The sequence below is a fragment of the Felis catus genome, chromosome B4, assembly GCF_018350175.1.
Source record: "Felis catus isolate Fca126 chromosome B4, F.catus_Fca126_mat1.0, whole genome shotgun sequence".
Lineage (NCBI taxonomy): Eukaryota > Metazoa > Chordata > Mammalia > Carnivora > Felidae > Felis > Felis catus.
In genome coordinates, this window is record NC_058374.1 from 142012956 (window position 1) to 142027061 (window position 14106).

Below are 14106 nucleotides of genomic sequence, written 5' to 3' on the forward strand. Positions count from 1 at the left end.
GCCCCCTCCCCTAAGCCTGTCCTCATAGGTCGCGCCCCCATCCTGTCGTCGCTAAGGTGACAGGGAGGGGGCGACAGGCATTGGATCTAGGCAGACCAGGGGGCCTGGAGAGTGGGGAGGAGGAAAGGCGGCCTCGGAGTCCGGAGCGAACTCCCCAAACTCGGCTGGGGATGCGGGAAGCCGCGCTGAACACTATTCAGCGTGGTCGTAAGGGTTAAGTCGGAGGGTTAATTGGCTCCGACCGTGGAAGAGCCCTTGGTCCCTCCCTGGCCCCGATGTCTCCTCCGTCTCACCCCCCAAGCCTGGGGCAAGGCTGGTCACCCTCTCCCCCGGGCCTTGAGTGGGGTAGAGAGGTCGGTAGAATGGGGGGGACGCTGCCACCCCCGGAAATTAATTCTCCTGTTTTTTCTCTCCCCTTCCTGCCTCGTCTCTGGTCCTTGTGCCCAACGCGGACCCCACCCCAGCTTCAGGACCCCCTCCTCTCCGAATCTTCTTCGGTGGTCCGCGGATGCTCGCCCGCAGCCGAAGGGCGGCGCGGCCCTCGCGGTTCAGCCACTCCCCCCACGCCGAGGCCTAGGATTTCCCGCCCCCCCCCCCCCGCCGCCAGCGAGCAGCCCCCAGGGCCCCCGCCCTGTGGGGCGGCCCAGGCCCTCCGCACGACCCCTCCCACCTCACCCCAAGACCGCCACGGTCCCCCTCGCCCCCGGTCCCCGACTGGCCCCGAGCCCTCCCGGCCCCCGCCTCCGGCGCAGCCCCCTAGCCACCCCCGCTTCCCTCCCGGCTCAGGCCCCCTCCCCCCGCCGCCCCCGCCCCCGGGGAAGGCAGGCGCCGCGCGGAGCCGGGGCCGATGCAGCTGAGCCGCGCCGCCGCCGCCGCCGCCGCCGCCCCTGCGGAGCCCTCGGCGCAGCTGTCCCCCGCGCCGGCCCCGGCCCCGGCCCCCCCCGGTCCCCTCCCGCGTAGCGCGGCCGACGGGGCTCCGGCGGGGGGGAAGGGGGGGCCGGGGAGCCGCGCGGAGCCCCCGTGCGCTCCGCTCCCGGCCGCGAGCCTCCCGGGCCCCGGCCGGGGCGCGGGCACGGGCGCGGGGATGGACGGCCCCGGGGCCAGCGCCGTGGTCGTGCGCGTCGGCATCCCGGACCTGCAGCAGACGGTAAGCCCCACCGCCCCGTCCCGGTAGCGCCCCCGCCGTCCTCGCCCAGCCCCCCCCCCTCCTTACACCCACCCCACTCCCCCACCGCGCGCTCCGAGGCGGGCGCGGGAGACCCCAGGCCCGCGGCTACTCACCCCTCCCCCGCCGCCTCCGCGGAGACCCTCCCCACCGGCCGGGCGGGGGCGGGTCCCGGGGAAGCACCGCCCTCGGGGCGGGTCCTCGCCCGCCGGCCGCGGAGGCGCGGGGTCCGCGGCTTGGGCTGGGGAGCCCGGGACTCCGGCGTGGGGGGTGGGGGGGAGTTGGGGTGGGGGGGGTCGGGGGGGCTCCCGGGACCTGGTGCTCTGCGCGGGGTCGGGCCGGGCCGCGCTCACGAGCTCGCTCCGCTGCAGAAGTGCCTGCGCCTGGACCCGGCCGCCCCCGTGTGGGCCGCCAAGCAACGCGTGCTCTGCGCCCTCAACCACAGCCTCCAGGACGCGCTCAACTACGGGCTCTTCCAGCCGCCCTCCCGGGGCCGCGCAGGCAAGTTCCTGGACGAGGAGCGGCTCTTGCAGGAGTACCCGCCCAACCTGGACACGCCCCTGCCCTACCTGGAGGTGAGCGGGCAGGGGCGCGCGCAGGGCACCACCACAGGGTTCCGTGGCAGGAGCAGCGAAGGGCACGGTAGCGACGGACGCGGACGGGAAGAGTTAGTGTGGAGCGGTGTGTGTGTGTGCGGGGCGGGGGTGGGAGGCTGTGTGTGGCCAGCGCAGTGAGCGGTACGTGCAGTGTGTGTGCGGTGCGCAGTGTGGTGTGTGTAGCGTGTGAGGTGCGAGCCTTGTGTGTGGTGTGCAGTCAGCATCTGTGCGTCGGGGGCACACCGTGGTTCTGCAGAATGGGGTGTGAGTGTGCAGAGCGGTGTGTAGAGCGAGCCGGCGCGTTACCTGTACGCACATCTGCCCCCTCCCCTTCCAGGGGGTCTCTGAAGGCAGACCCGGTCATAATGGAAAGGATATTGCATGCGCCGTCAGGCGTGGGGACACAGGCTTGTAGTTTGGGGCGGTGGTGGCAAGTGCCATGAGCATTAAAATATGCATTATGGTGGCTGAGCACGAAGTGGCTTGGCCTTTTTGGTGTCACAGGGAAATAGGGTTTGTTCTCCTCAGAGAGGACATATCTAGGAAGGTAAGCCTGGAATCAGGTCTTGGAAGAGGAGCGGGATTTTCCAGGGGATCCTGGGGATGGGAATGAGAGGGAAAGGGTGGTGCAGGACAGCAGGCATTCATCCCATCTGAACTTGGGGTTGGCTCTGTGTCACTGGCAGCATGAGCTTTGTGTGGCTGGCAGGGTGAGTAAGCAGGGCTTGGTTTTGTCGGTGCATTTGCTCACTCAGCCCAGGTGAGTGCCTTTTCTCTGCCTTTTTTTCACCTGAGCAGTTTCGATACAAGAGGCGAGTTTATGCCCAGAACCTCATCGATGATAAGCAGTTCGCAAAGCTTCACACAAAGGTAAGGAGGCAGCCACGGAGAAGGGACTCCAGAGTTACCTCCTGACCCCCACGAGCAGTGTTCTCTTCACCCCAGCCTTGGCTGGATTTCGTGATATTGAAAATGTCCTTTAAAAATTCTCGAGAGCCCTCCTTCTGCTCCTAGCACCCTCCACCCTGGCTGGGGGCTGAGCACAGTCTCTCTAGCTTGCCTCAGTCTGTTTTCTCCTGTGTCAGGGGTCCACAGCACGTGCTGGGGCTGCTGGAGGGCTGGGTGCAGCTGTTGTGTGGGTGGTCTGGTGATGGGCTCAAGTCAGATCAGATTCTGGCTGACCCCTCTGGTGGGCTCCTGCGGGGTGGTGGTGGTGGGATATGACAGGGCATGGTGTCTTGGTGGGAGCCTGGGTGGGGTGAAAATGAACAAGCACCAACCAATGTTCTCATTTAGGGGAACCGGGAGGGGGTGGGGGAGAACAAGGGGCCTAGCATTTAGTGGTCGCCCAGTGCTGGGCACTAATGATTGGGCATCTCATTAATTTTCTCCTGGGAGGGACTATTATTATCCCACTTCCCAGATGAAGATACTGAGTCCCAGAGAAGTGAAGTGACTTGCTCACAGGTGTGCAGACAGTGAAGCTGGGGCTGAACCCTGGTCTGTTTGGCTCTGGGTCCCTGTGCCTAGGCACACTTGCTGGGCACCATTGCTAGGTAGGCCTGACCCTGAATATTCTCTGAGGGGCACCTCACTGCCTTCTCTGAATGTAGGAGAGGCAGTGTGGGTGCCACAGCCCCTACCCACAGGCCGACTCTCTCAGCTCCCACCTCAGGCTCCAGTGACCAGCGGACATTTGCTTTCTGGACACTTCATTGACAATCCCTGGAGCCTGTCTCCTTCTAGGAGAAGGATCTGAGCACTATCACCCCTGTGTCCCAAGGACCCCTCTGTGACCCTCGGGCCTCCGTGCCAGGTCTCTCTGCTGCCCCTGGGGCACACAGGGGTCAGGGGCCATGACTCCGGCTGGGCAGAGACTGTGGTGGAAAGGTCTCCCTCTCTCTCCACTCACCCCAGTGTGACCCTGTCGCTCTGGGTTCCTCCCAAAGTGGTTACCTCTTCTCTAAAGCTGTCCCAAGCAATCCCTAGGACATTGGTGACTATTGGCCTCCAATGAGTCCCGCTTGCTTTTAGAGCGAGTTTCAACTCCTTACCCCAGGCCCGTACTTCTACCTGCCTGGCCTCTGACCACCCCCACCATCATACCATCCACCCTGGGCCCGGCTGAGGTCTCTCCCCTGTCAGGAGCACCTTTCCTCCTGTGTCATTGTCCAGACCCATCTTGGTTCCCATTTATGATGTACCCTGATCGTTTCTAGAAGACCTGGGGCCTCCAGCCGGGGCGCCGTGCCTTGTGCATGCAGCATCTGTAGCAGCAGCCTCAGTGAGGCTTTGGATGAGTGAATTTTGCTGAGTGAATTGATGCATGACTAGGTGAATGAATGAAAGGCAGTCAAAGTCATGTCACAGGAGGGGCTGCTTATGGGTGCGGAAGGGCCTCTGGGGTGGCGGTCTGCCTTTGCATGATCTCATGAGGAAGAAGGAGCAGGCTACCTTGGGGGTGATGGGGACTTGGGGGTGACAGGGACATGGGCTGTGGTGAGGGTAGCTCCTGCCTGGGAGCCTTGGGCTGTTCCGGGCTGGGCAGGTTGGCGCACCAGGCCTGGGGGGGAGGAGCCAGGGGTGAGGTTGGGGTAGGGAACTCTCAGAGGGGCATGGCCAGGGCAACGTGGCCTTGATGAGGGGCTGGGTGGGCTGAGACTAATCATTGCGGTGGGTGTGGGATGCAGGGAGGGACTTCAAGCAGCAGGAGGGCCCAGTTGAGCTGGGAAGGGCCATGGTGGGGGTATAGGGCTTGAGGTGGTATGAGGGGGCGACAAGGTCATGATGTAGGCTGACAGGTCAGACTGGGGGCATGGGGCAGGAGATGCTCCACAGGTGGCCTGAGGCCTCCTGGTGGAAGGTGGGTGACAGAAGATAGTAGCTGTGGGGCTGGGCTGAGTAGGATGGCTGCGTGTTCCAGGCAAACCTGAAGAAGTTCATGGACTACGTCCAGCTGCACAGCACGGACAAGGTAGCCCGCTTACTGGACAAGGGGCTGGACCCCAATTTCCACGATCCTGACTCAGGAGGTAAGAAGCAGAGCAGGAAGGGGCATGGCCTTGGAATGGTTGGGACCTTAACCTTCATCTGTCCCTTGAACCCAGAGTGTCCTCTGAGCCTTGCAGCCCAGCTGGACAACGCCACGGACCTGCTGAAGGTGTTGAGGAATGGTGGTGCTCACTTGGATTTCCGCACCCGCGATGGGCTCACTGCCGTGCACTGTGCCACACGCCAGCGGAATGCCGCAGCTCTGACGGTCAGTGTGGGTGGGGCCCTGGCCTGGAGGGGCATGTGGCCCAGCAGGGGGAGGAAGCTGGGCCCCGCATGAATGCTGAGGCTCCTTGCCCTCAGACTCTGCTGGACCTGGGCGCTTCACCTGACTACAAGGACAGCCGCGGCCTGACGCCCTTGTACCACAGTGCCCTGGGGGGCGGGGATGCCCTCTGCTGCGAGCTGCTCCTTCACGACCATGCTCAGCTGGGGACCACCGATGAGAACGGCTGGCAGGAGATCCATCAGGTAGGCAGGGAGTGTGAAGGTGGGGAGTGTCTGCTTCTGTCTGGGGGTAAGGGTGAAGTTCCTGGCTCCGTCAGGGAGTGGGGGGCGGGTTTCCCGGCCCTATCTGTAGGATTGAGGGTCCTCTCTGTTGCTCTGTTCGGGGACCCAACAGCACCTCCCTCATCCCCCAGGCCTGCCGCTTTGGGCACGTGCAGCACCTGGAACACCTGCTGTTCTATGGAGCTGACATGGGGGCTCAGAACGCCTCAGGAAACACAGCGCTGCACATCTGTGCCCTCTATAACCAGGTGTGACTACATGTGTATACGTGCATGTGCGTATACAGGTGCTCCGGTACAGTGCTTACGTGTGGACGCATGTTGGGTCCTGTGTGCTACTTCCTGAGTGCATGTCCTGTGTCCTGCCGTGAGCTGTGGCCTCGTAGGCCTATGTGTGCACATCTGTTCCCTAAACGAACAAGTCACATGTCTGAGTTGTGCACATCCGGGCTTTCTGGGTCAAGTGGACTTGTGTGTGTTGTGTGTACCTGATCTGCCAATGCCTATGCTATGCACATGTGCACGGGACGTGGAGGTGTGGGTGTATGTGCCCTGCACCCCCGTCTGTGCCCTGGTATGCGTGCATGCTGTTGTATCCTGATCCCACCCCTCCAGCTGCCCAGTTGTGACCCCCCACTCCGACCCTCCCAACAGGAAAGCTGTGCTCGAGTCCTACTTTTCCGTGGAGCTAACAAGGATGTCCGCAATTACAATAGCCAGACAGCCTTCCAGGTATAAGAGCGATTTACAGGAACATGAGGCTGACCGCTGGGTGTCTGTCTCTGCGTGACTTGATCTCTCTGGGCCTTGGTTCTTCCCCTGTAAGGCAATAGCAGAGCTCTCACTCCAGGATTGGCCCAGGGTGAGGTAGAGGAAGAGGGTGGGCCAGTGCAGTGCCCAGTTCATGGTGGGGGGAGGGCTTCACTGTGGTTGGTTTCCTTGTCTTCCTTCCAGGGAGAGAGGAAGGTCATAGGGCTCTGGGGTCAGGGGAAAACCAGTGTGGGCTTGACCTGCCAGAAACAGGCCGGGTACAGAGGCCAAACCAGGGGTGAGAGGATTGGTTCCAGTCCCTGACTTAATTCAGGTGATGTTTCTGAGCCCCTTCTCCAGTTGGGTTTGGTTCTTGGCACTGGGATGACTACATGGGTGGGTCTCTGTATGACCTGGAGTTTGTGGGTGGGGGAGACTTTTGGACCATGGAGAGAGCTGGGATTCTCTTCTCAGCGAATGTGAGGGCCTTCAGAGGTCTTGTCAGAGATGTGAGGAGAACAGGTAGGTCCTCCCTGGGCATCAAGTCAGGGGGCAGACGCAGTAGCAGAAGAGCCTGGTAGGTTTGAAGGAGTCTGGAAGGGCCTGTTAGATGACTAGATGCAGGGGTGGGGGAACAGAAGACGGAGGGTAGCAGGTGTGAGGCCATGGCTGACACTTGTGCGCTGGTGTGTGCGGAGGGGCTGTGACGAGAATCACTGGGGTGACCTGTAGGCCCGGACTGTCCTAGTTTTAGCTCTGAAAGTTTCATGTCCCAGGAAACCTCTCAGTCCTAGGCAGAATAGGGTGGTGGGTTAGACAGGGGCCACAGTCTGAGCCTGGGTACCCCAACCAAGGAAGATCCCACACAGCAGCCCAGGCAGAATGCACAGGGGCCGAGGGGGGCAGGTTTGGCATCCCTGAGCCCCCCCTCGCCCTCCCTCCTCAGGTGGCCATCATCGCAGGGAACTTTGAGCTCGCAGAGGTCATCAAGACCCACAAAGACTCGGATGTTGGTGAGTTCTGCTCAACCCAGGTCCCTGTTGGATGTGGATTTGTGGGGGTTGTTGGGGCTCCCACAGGTACAGGGGTCAGTGGGGATGGTACAGGGGAGCCCTCCATACCCTGAACCTCTCCCTCCCGGCTCTACTTTGGTCAGTGGTCCTGAGGTGTGGGGACTGTGCTGAGGGAGGGGCCTGTGTAGAGTGGACAGAGGGTCTGAATAAGAGTCGAGAGTATGGTTAGGTTGGGGACACTGCTGGGTTTAGGGATGGATTTAGGTTGAGAGTGGGGTTGAAGTTAGGGTCAAGATTCTTCTCCTGTTAGGTTGTACAAAGGGCCAGCAGGGGACATGGGGCAGTGGATCTCAGTCATTGACCCTCAGTGTGTCATTGGTGCCTGGATTAAGAGGCAGTTTAAGCGGCCCATGGCGTGCTTCAATATGACAAGATCACGTAAAGAAAACAAAACACAGTGGTGGGGATGCGCTGAGTTCTGAACCAGTATGCCAAGGAGATCCCAGTATATGCCTGACTCATGGTCTCAGTAGGAAAACCAGGAGATGCCACCGGTGGCAGAAGTATGGGCAGAGCCATCACACTGGAGCCTCAGGGAGGTCCCCACCCACTCCCATGTGATGGGTGTGGAGCCGCTCTGGGACCTGTCCTTAGAATCCTGCCTGCTCTATCCTGTGTGAAGTGGCTGGGGCTATGGGAGAGGGTAGGCCTCCCCTCTGGAAAGGCCACCCCTCCAGCTACCTGGCCACAGAGGGGCTCCCTTCTCAGCTCCCTTTGTCCTGGGTGGACCAGGTTTTCCCTCCCATGGTTCTCTGTGGAACACAGACTCCCAAGCTCCCCTTTTTGCGATGGGTGCAGTGTCCTCATTTAAAAAAAAAAATTATAAGTGACGTTGGACAGCAAAGGGCTAGGGTTGGCCTTGGTTCTATTGTGAGGTTACAGTCGGGGCTGGGGTTGAATTTGGACTGGGTTAAGATTAAGGTCAAATTCATGTTTAAGAATTCTTCCTTCTGTAGTGTCTTCCCTGAAAAGACCGTCTCAAATGAGGCTTGGTTATGAGCCTGTCATGTCCCAGGCAGGCCAGGGGACCATGATGATGGACCAAGTCTCTAAGAGGGGAGGGGTGGACTCAGCAGCTGCAGAAGCTCAGTGCAGCGAGCATCAGTAGGCGCTCGTTGGAGAAACGGCTGGGCTGATGACGTGGTGGAGAATTTGGGTCCAGGTTCTGGTGGGGAGAGAACCCCGATGAGCTCTGAGGTTTGAATTAGGGACAAGAGACAGAGTGAGGGCTCAGTTATAGTCTGGCTGGGACTGGTAAGTGTTTTGGAGGTAGTTGTTAGCCTGGGAGAACGGTGGTTTGTGGACATGGGGATCCTTTCATATTCTCGTGGTTGACCATGGGAGAGCTACTAAGGCCTCTGTGCCTCAGTTTTTCTTAAGTAAAATATGGTTATTTGCATACCCTTCCTATCTCTGACCTCCTGTGGGATTTGATTCTGTGTGTCTGGACTCTGGCAGGTGGCCTTGGTCCATCTGACTAGAGGGAGGGGGGTGTCTGGTCCTGACCAAGAGAGAGGAAGGCTCCAGCTGCCTCTCATTTTCCTGATGTGGACAGAGATGCTAGGGTCCCTAGGGTCACCGTTATTATGATTTACTGTCTGGCTGGCCCAGAGTGTGATCACCTGCTTTGCGTTGGGCACACTGTTGCTGAGCTGATGTACAGAGCAGGCAGCCATACCTGTTAGTCCCTGTGTGGGCACTGGCTTTGCTGGCCACGTACCCTAACCTGCTCAGGCATCACATGTATGCTCAAACGGCATAGCCGGATATCCTTGAGTTACAGGTAATATATCCATTAGTATTTACTATAAGCTTTGTTATCTTAGGCCACTCTCTCAACAACCCTCAACAAGTGATTATTATTAGTCTGTTTTTACAGAGTTGGTTAAGGGCAGAACCTGTCTTTGGACCTGGGCAATCCAGGGGTTTGTCCTTGTCACTCCTACTCCCTCTGCACACCTTCACTCCAAGGACACTCCCTCAGTGACATTCACAAGTGGCCATGTCTCACCCCAGCTTGGGGTGGGACCCCCTGGGTGGGTCTGCATACAGAAGAGCTGGAGGGAGGCTCTGCCTATCCACCCTCCTTTTTCTTCCTCAGGAAAGGAGCCCTAGTGGAGGGTCTGGTAGGCTGGGTCCTGTTACCCTTCAAGGGATGTGACACATTGAAGCCTATTGGCAGGCCTCTAGCCCTTAGACTGATAGGTCTGGGAGCAGTCACCTCTGCCTCCTCACCTCTGTCACCTCAGGCCAACTGAGGGTCCACATTCTCCCCTCCATCTCTCCCATACATGCTTTCAAGGGCAGGTCTCACTGACTTGCTGTCCCATAGTGCCTGAGGGAAGTGCTTCTAATGCTATAGCCAGGAATCTCGTTAAATTTTTTTTTTTTTTTAATGTTTATGTACTTTGAGAGACAGACACAGAAGCGGAGAGGGGCAGAGAGAGAGAGGGAGACACAGAATCTGATGGTGGGTGGGGGGAGGAAGTGGGGGGCTCTGAGCTGTCAGCACGGAGTCTGACACGGGGACGCAGGGCGCAAACTCGTGAACTGAGATCATGACCTGAGCCGAAGTCTGACGCTCAACTGACTGAGCCACCCAGGCACCCCACCAGGGATCCTGTTAAATGTACATTTTGACTCATTGGGTCTGGGCGGAGCCTCAGAGTCTGCATTTCCAATGAGTTTCAGCTCTGAGGTGAGGCTGAGGGTTTGTTGCCCACACTTTGGTAACGGGAGTCTAGAACAGGGCTTGGCCAATGAGACCTTGCAAGCTAAATTCAGCCCACAGTCTGCTTTTTTGTTTGTTTGTTTTGTTTTTAAATTGAGGCTTTAAAATTGAGGATTTAAATTTCATTTAAAGTTGAATTCACACAACATAAAATTAATTATTTTAAGTGGAATTATTCAGTGGTATTTAATATATTCACAGTGTTATACAACCAGATCTATTGAATTTCAAAACATTTTCATCACCCTGAAAAGGAAACCGAGTATACATTAATTATTCCACATTCTCTTCTCTTTTAGTCCCTGTCAACCTTTAACACACTCTCTGTCTTTACAGATTGACCTATTCTAGATATTTCATATAAATAGGATCATATAATATGTGACTCTTGGTTTTTGGCCTCTTTCACTTAGCTTGTTTTCAAGCTTCATCCATATTGTAGGATGTATCACTACTTCATTCTTTTTTATGGCTGAATAATATTCCATCATTTATATTTATAAAATTTTGTTAATCCATGCATCCTCCAGCAGGACACTTGGGTTGTTTGTACCTTTCAGCTATCATGAACATTGCTGCTGTGAACATGTGTGAAATATATTTGAATATCTGTTTTCAGTTATTTGGGGGTATAAAGTTAGGAGGGAATTGCTGGGCTATATGATAATTCTATATTTAACTTTTTGAGAGACTACCAAATTGTTTTTCATCATTTTACGTTCCTACCAGCAACATATGAGAATTCCAAAGTCTTCAAATCTTTGCTAACGCTTGTAATTGTCAGTTTTTTTTTTTTTTTTAATTATGGCCACTCTAGTCAGTGTGAAGTAGTATCTCATTGTGGTTTTGATTTGCATTTCCCTAATGGCTAGTAATGTCGAGCATCTTTTCATGTGTTTATTAGCCATTTGTACATTTTCTTTGGAGACTTGTCAAGTCCTTTGCTTATTTTTTAATTGCTCACAGAACAAGTTAGGAAGTTTTCTTTCCTCTTCTAGTTTTTGGAAGAGCTTGAGAAGGATGGGTGTCAATACTTCTTTAAGTGTTTGGTAGAATTCACCAGTGAAGCTGTTTGATGCTGGAATTTTCTTCGTTGCAAGATTAGTGATTGTGGATCCATCTCCTTGCTTGTTATAGGTCTGTTTAGATTTTCTACTTCTAGAGTCAGTTTTGGTAATCTCTGTTTTTCTAGAAGTATGTTCATCTCATCTAAGTTATTTAATTTGTTGACATACAATTGTTCATAGTGTTCTTTTTTAATCCTTTTTAATTCTGTAAGATCGGTAGCAGTGCCACAGTTTCACTTCTGATTTTAGTTGATTGTGTCCCTCTTCTCTTTTTTCTCTATGCCAGTCTCGCTATAGGTTTGTCAGTGTTGTGGATATTTTCAAAGAAACAACTTTTGTTTTCATTGATTCTCTCTATATTTCTGTTCTCTTTTTCATTTATCTTTGTCTATCCTTATATTTCCTTCCTCTGCTAGATTTGGGTTTTGTTTGCTCCTCTTTTTCTAGTTCCTTAAGATGTGCACTTAGGTTATTGATTTGAGACTTTTATCCTTTTTTGATATAGATGTCCACAGCTATGAATTTCCTTGTTGGCACGGCTTTTGCTGCATCCCAAAAGTTTTGATGTTTTATGTTTTTGCTTTCATTTTCTCAGAGTGTTTTCTAACTGAGTTTTCTAAGAGTGTGTTGTTTAATTGTTACATATTTGTGAGTTTTTCCATTTTTTTTGTTATTGTTTTTCTTGAATTCTAGCTTCATCCCATTGTGATTGGATAAGATGCTTTATGTGATTTCAGTTGTTTAAAATTTATTTAGACTTGTTTTGTGGCCCAACATGTAGTCTACGCTGGAGAATGTTGCATGTGCACTTGAGAATAATGTATATTCTGCTCTTGTTTTCTGTAGTGTTCTAAACACATATCTGTTAGGTCTAATTGGTTCAAGTCTTCTATGTCCTTATTGATTGTCTTTACTGATAGATTGTTCTATATATTATTGAAAGTGGGGTGTTGAAAGTCTTAAATATTATTATAGAACTGTCTATTTCTCCTAATGTGTTAATGTTTATTTCATATATTTTGATGCTCTGTTGTTTGGCACATATATGTTAATAATTGTTAATCTATTTGATGAATTGACACTCTTTTGTCTACATGCAATGTCCTCCGTCCTTGTAACACTTTTTATCTTTAAGTCTGTTTTGTCTGATATAAATGTAGCAACTTAGCTCACTTAGTTACTATTTACATGAACTATCTTCCTTTATCCTTTTACTTTAAACCTACTTGTGTCTTTGGATCCAAAGTGATTCTTTTGTAAATAGCATATAGTTGGATCATGTTTTTAAAAATCACCATCTGCTTTTTAAATAAAGTTTTATTGGAACTCAGCCACACCCATTTGCTTATATATTGTTTGTGGCTGTTTTTGTGCTAGAGTGGCAATGTTGAGTCCTTGGGACAGAGACTATATGGCTTGCAAAGTCTGAAATAGTTACTATCTGATTCTCTACAGAAGTTTGCCAACCCCTTGTCTAGAACATCTTTTACGGTTTTCCTTGTTAGAGTCACCTATAGATGGTCCAGTATAGCAGTAGTGTAGTGAGCTTTATCATATGTGGCCTGTTCTGTCTCTGCTGAAGCCTGCGAAATGGGCAGTTCCAAGAGCAGGTCTGAGCACACTCAGGACCTCATTTGGCTGACAGGAAGAACAGGCTTCTACCCCTGAAGCTAGAGTTAGAGGCAGTTTGGGATGTGATCCCTAATGGTAGCTTCAGTCATAGGCTGGCCAACTGTCCTGGCTGTCTAGGACTGAGGCAGTTCCTGGGACATAGGATTTTAGTTTTAAAATCTGGAAAGCAAACCAGGGTGTTGGTCACCCTATCTGGTTGCCCGGAGTCTCATCTGTGCCCCCCCCCCCCAACTCCAGTACCATTCAGGGAAACCCCCAGTTATGCAAAGCGGCGGCGGTTGGCTGGCCCCAGTGGCCTGGCCTCCCCTCGGCCCCTGCAGCGCTCAGCCAGTGACATCAACCTGAAGGGTGAGGTGCAGCCGGCAGCTTCTCCTGGACCTTCTTTGCGAAGCCTCCCCCATCAGCTGCTGCTCCAGCGGCTGCAGGAGGAGAAAGACCGGGATCGGGATGGTGACCAAGAGAATGACATCGGTGGCCCCACAGCAGGCAGGGGCAGCCAGAGCAAGATCAGGTAGGAGGGGTCTGGGAGGCCCTGGCAGGGTCTGGGTGGGTGGGGTGCTGGGACCCGAGCAGGAGGAACCGGCATGGAGAGGCCTAGTGGTGCCTGGCACCTCTACAGTGATGGGCTGAGGCTTGGGGTGGGGGGCTTGCAGGCCCCCAGATGGGCCTCCCGGATGGGAAGCGGAAGAAGGTGAGGCCCTGTCCACGCTGATCTGGTTGGATCTGGACTTGCTCCGAACAGAGCTCAGGGAGCATGTTGGAAGGAGAGGGTTTGGCCAGCTCTGTGCTTTACAAAGTTTCTTGCAGTGCTAGGAGGGCAAAGGCTGAGATGAGGCAGGGCTGGGTGGTGTGGGGTTAGGGGTCAGGGAATGGAGTTTTATCTCCATGAGGGCTTGAAGCCTATGAGTGACCCCTATCCCTGTCTCCAGGGGGGAGTCTTTGTCTTTCCCCCACCCCTCCAGCCCTATATAACCACAAGACTTTGCTTCTACTCTTTGCCCCTTACCGTTAGCACTGGGACCCTGAGAAGCAGGGATATGCGGGGGGGGGGGGGAGGGTGTGGGTGGGGTGGTGGTGGGGGTTTTGGCATCTCTGGCACTTAGAGGAAGAAGCCTGGGCTGAAGCCCCACCGGCTTTGGTGGGCACTGGCTCTATAGATGGACAGTTGTAGACCTGGCATCAGTTGACTGGGTGACAGCTAACCACTCCATGCTTAGGTTTCTCATCGGTAAGGTAGAACTAATTCCACACAGTGGTTTCCTCTGGGAAGCCTTCCAGAACCTGGGCAGGTGATGGGTCCCTCCTGGGATCCCCTGGCCCACAGCACAGTCCAGCCACTGCTGGTTAAGGCATCTCTCTTCCCAGCACTTCGAGGGCAGGAGCCGTCCTCTTACAGCTTCCCCAGAGCCAGTCACATAGGAGGTGCTCAGGAGACACTGTTCAATGAGTTACATAAACAGCACTTTGTTTTCAAGATGACAGCTGGGCTGAGCAGCATATGTGTATCATCTCACTTCACCTTGGCCATACGT

The 14106-nt window shown here is 54.5% G+C and overlaps 1 protein-coding gene across 3 annotated transcripts in view; it reads left to right on the plus strand.

Annotated features, from left to right (window-relative positions):
• Positions 1-832: 832 nt before the first annotated feature.
• SHANK3 (SH3 and multiple ankyrin repeat domains 3) overlaps positions 833-14106 on the plus strand; it is a 50262-nt gene continuing 36988 nt past the window's right edge. For all 3 annotated transcript variants that reach the window (XM_023257676.2, XM_023257677.2, XM_023257678.2), the window contains exons 1-10: positions 833-1147; positions 1537-1740; positions 2560-2631; positions 4685-4793; positions 4869-5020; positions 5116-5283; positions 5454-5570; positions 5976-6053; positions 7018-7084; positions 12812-13085. In XM_023257676.2, the coding sequence (XP_023113444.2) occupies positions 848-1147; positions 1537-1740; positions 2560-2631; positions 4685-4793; positions 4869-5020; positions 5116-5283; positions 5454-5570; positions 5976-6053; positions 7018-7084; positions 12812-13085 (1541 nt within the window). In that variant the 5' untranslated portion in view covers positions 833-847. The remainder of the gene's footprint in view (positions 1148-1536; positions 1741-2559; positions 2632-4684; positions 4794-4868; positions 5021-5115; positions 5284-5453; positions 5571-5975; positions 6054-7017; positions 7085-12811; positions 13086-14106) is intronic.